Below are 4,183 nucleotides of genomic sequence, written 5' to 3'. Positions count from 1 at the left end.
CCCGGGCAGGGGCCGCCGGGGCCTCCGCCGGACAGAAGACCTGCCCCTGCTCCTGAGCGCTCGGCGGAGCTCCGCCGCCTGCGGCACCGCCAGGGACTGACCGCGTTTGGAAAAAGACTCGTTCAGATCTTTGAAGGGGCAGGTACTAAAAAGCTGGTTCCTTTCCAGCGTTCGTGTGCCCACGGAGAACAGACCTGGGGAGAAACTCAGCAAGTTCTCCAACCAGGTTATGCAGAGATGATCTGCAACAACCACCGCACAACAGCAGAAGTCTCAGGTCAGGGGATTCTAGTGCTACAGCTCACCGGATCCACAGGGGTAACCGGGTGAATAAAGCACACCTGGATTTGCTAGTCACTTCCACCACAGACACTTCTATAACCTACAGCAGCAATCCGCAACTCAGAAAGAAAATGGGAAAAGACTAAAATAAAATCACCCCTGACATGTGACCTCTCACGGAATTTTAAGTAGAGGACAGAAGTTTTAATATCTCTGTAGCCTCGTTCTTCAAGATACAGGGGTATCGGACATGGTAAAGCTGACAAGAGAACTGGCAGCCACTACAAATGCGCTTGGGGACAAGTGCTATTTAACTGCCTCTTTTCAAAAGCATTCTCCAACATTCAGCCATGCAAGCACATTTTACGAGCAGAAAGGGACTCTGTTCTACCAGTACAATGCTGCTCAGTAGGCACCGTTCACACCAAGATACCTAAGGAGGAAAAATGCTCCTCTGTTCCTTCCACTCCTCACTGCCCAGAAATACAGGAAAAGATTGAAAACAAGCAACAACCAACCCCCCAAATCTCCTCAGACTCTGTACAGTAAAGCCCTTGGGTTAGGAATGGAGGGTTTTGACCACTGCCCGCTCAGTCCTTGCACCGAGCTGAACAGTCAGAGAAGTAAACTCTGTCAGTGCCAAAACAGGCGAGGATGGAATGGGAAATCCTGTCAGAAAAGGAAATCGCAGAGTGAAGCCCAGGCCTCTGGGGAAGGGAGCGAGATCTACTGCTCAGCACAGCGAGCGGTAATCCAGGAAGCAGCTCTGCTACTGATCTACTGTGGCTCGAAGCAGGGCGCCAGCCCTACCCTTTGGTGCTCCCGACTGCTACGCTGTGGTGGTGCTCACCTCTCACAGCAGCGTTACCAGCCTTTGGCTGTCCGTGCTTAGAATAAGCTCTGCCATCCTTCCCTCCATCCTTCAGTTATGGGCAGATACTCTTTCTACAAAGACTTCAGCACACCTCGCTGCGGGTATTTCAAACTTGGAAACGTTAACACAGCTGACCCCAGACTCAGCTGCCACACAGAACTCGCTGGCTTTCCCCCCCAGTGCTGCGCTCTAGCTTTTTACTGTCTACCTAATGCTATTGCTTTCACTCTAACTTTATGGTGAAACCACTGCTCTCTGATCCAAAAAGTACTCTTAACTCTTTTTTTCCCCTTAAAACAAAAGCTTTCCTTAAAAACACACAAACACTGCCAGGTAAACACGCTCATTTTTCATAGTACCTTGTCCTGTAAGACATGAGCTGTGCATTCAATTTGCAAGCCCGCTCTAACTCAAAAGAGCATCGGGCCTCGTTTCCTCCTCAGGTCTGCTGGGTTTGAGTCACACCTACTCCATCTGTTATTCTTGTGCTGCCTTTAGAGATGCCAAGGGGTTCCTCTCACATTCCACCGTCATGCAGGTTCTGGACTTCAAGCAACTCCAAGCAGTGACAAGTTTAGCCTGACTGTGTTTGAGGACACAGGATAAACTTTCAAAATTAGAAACAAGGCAACAGTGTGAGTATAATTAGAAAAAAAAACCAAAACCAAACACGAAACATAAAACTCAGTGTGAATATAATAAAAGTGACATGAATTAAGATTTTTTCCTTTTGAAGAAAAAAAACAAAGCGGGTTTAATGGGTTTAAAAAACATTTCTGTACAAAACTGCTCAGTGGCCGGTATTTGCCCTCCTATGGTGACAGTACTTCTGACTATCATTTCGTTCAGCAGCAGCTCCCACAGGTCCTGTAACAGGGACTATCTCTTTGGCCAGTGGTGCCTGGAACCCCTGCAAAAGACAGTTACAGGAAGACTTTAACTCTTGCTCTGAATTCACTCAAGATTGAAAACCTAAGATAGGTTACAATGGTTCTGCTGAGAAAGGGTCATGATGCAGACGGAAGGTTTCTTCCTCCGGCGCTGCCCTTTTATGACTAAACAATACACAAGGATCAAGCCTCGGCAGCTCCACCTTAACTCTATTCCGAACAAGAACGTTCCTTCCTGATACTTATCTTCCTCCCAAGCTAGGTGAGTATTTTTCCCACCTCTACCTTTGTGGCCAAAGAAAGCGACTCCCACATCTATTAACACAAACTTTTACCTCAGGATTTCAAACCTTGCACCCAGAGTTGTCTTTGATTGCATTAATCTTGACTAAGCCTTCCCCTCCCCCCGCCTTTTCTTCCTTTAAGCTGACATCAAGCTGTGACGCAAACTCTTCCCATTAAACATGTGCTTAAGCTCCCGCAGCAGGAGAGGACAATAGCTGTGCTTTGCCCATAGCTCCGGGGCAGAGGCGTGACAACACCTCACCAGAGCGATGAGAGCAGGCTGCCAACGCACCTCTCAGCTTTCCCCACCAGGTAGGACATGCTTCGGTTTCCAGATTGTTGAATTTTGTTTGTGCCAGCTCCAGCAAATTTCTGCACAGAAAAAAACCCACATCACCATCACCACCACCACAGGGAGGTACCAGCCAAATAACAGTCTGTCCCATGAGATTCACGTGCTGTCAGGTCTCTCTAACCTCAAGGCACGCTGCTCGTTTGCACCATGAGCTCTGTTTGAGGAGTTCCTTATATGCACGTGCACTGAATACATCTGAGCCAGCGCTGTCCTATGGTCTGACCTCGACAGTGAGGCACAATACCCCACTGAGGACAAGTCTTACCCACCGTGACAGAAAGATCTGTAGATGTTGTCCCAAATTCACCAATCAATTTCATTTTTTTTCTCCTGAAACAAGTTTCAACTAACACAGCAGAGGGATTGCACTGGGAACTGTTTCTTACTCTATCAGGCATAAACTTGTTCAGCTTCTAAAATACAAGGTCTAATGTCTAAGATGCTCCCCAGTATCATTTGCTCTCCAGTTAAATATGCAGGAAGGCAGCATGCACAGGAAAGAGGCTGAAATGCAAGAAACGAGCTTCAGAGCTTAAAACAAACGCTGAAGCACCCAGTGAGTTCACACACGGGCACCCTGTTACTTCAGGCCTGAATGCCCACCAGTATCACACACCAGCACCCAAACACTCCACCCGTGAGCACTACGCAGGATATACATGGGTGGGTTTTGGTAACCCAGGTCTGCAGGGGTGACCTGAGGCAGAGAGAGACGACAAAGGAACTGCCTTGTGCTGGTACACGAGTTTCCCTAAGAATACGTGTGTATGTTTTCTCTCTTCTCTTCAATCTCTCCATCTCAATTAGCAATAAATTAAGTAAAAATTCTCTAAGCTGAGACTGTTTTCCTAACTTGGTGGAGAGGGCGGGCAACAGGCAGATCTGACATGGCCTGGAACAACTGGACTGACTCTGAGATTCTTGAGAGTGCCTGGAATTTGGTAGTGGAACTGGTGGTGCTGTGGTCTCAGTGTGGCCCCTGTGATGTGTGAAGGCACAGGTGTGAACAACCTACGAGGAGGCAGGAAACAACAAGAGTCTGAAGGGCCCCAAGAAAGCTCTTCCTGAAGAGGAAGAGGCTATAAAGCCAAGTATGAGCTTGTGATTGGAAGCTGCACCTCAGCACCAAGAGCTGTTAGGGAACATTCTGTGGACCCAGAGAAAGTCATCTGCCTTCCCCAGCGAGCCTCCAGCTGGGCACAGGCATCATCAACACCTCTGTCTTTCATGACATGCCCCTACCTTTCCTGTGTAAGTTTGCTTGGCGGGATCAAATTGTGGCGACTGCTTTGATTTGCTGCTTCCTAAAGGGAGGGAGAAGAGAAGCTGTCACTAACATTTTCCATAAAGAACAGCACATTCCACAATGTTCCTCTATCTCCCACGTGCTTAAAACCAGAACAGTCTAGTAAGAGCAGGAGATACTTTTGAACAGATTCTTGTCAAATCCCCTTTGCACCCTAGTTCCTGGGGTCCAGTTTAAACAGATGACTTTCC

General features: G+C 48.0%; 1 protein-coding gene across 1 annotated transcript in view; it reads right to left on the bottom strand.

Moving 5' to 3' along the window:
• Nucleotides 1–2,035: 2,035 nt before the first annotated feature.
• EXOSC10 (exosome component 10) overlaps nt 2,036–4,183 on the bottom strand; it is a gene marked incomplete at its 5' end in the record, with an annotated part of 13,874 nt that continues 11,726 nt past the window's right edge. Inside the window, 3 exons of the mRNA XM_010132659.1 lie at nt 2,036–2,066; nt 2,624–2,703; nt 3,929–3,990. Of these exons, the coding sequence (XP_010130961.1) occupies nt 2,036–2,066; nt 2,624–2,703; nt 3,929–3,990 (173 nt within the window). The remainder of the gene's footprint in view (nt 2,067–2,623; nt 2,704–3,928; nt 3,991–4,183) is intronic.

Source organism: Buceros rhinoceros, unplaced genomic scaffold (genome assembly GCF_000710305.1).
Source record: "Buceros rhinoceros silvestris isolate BGI_N320 unplaced genomic scaffold, ASM71030v1 scaffold38303, whole genome shotgun sequence".
NCBI lineage: Eukaryota > Metazoa > Chordata > Aves > Bucerotiformes > Bucerotidae > Buceros > Buceros rhinoceros.
This window is presented reverse-complemented; position numbering and strand designations above follow the sequence as displayed.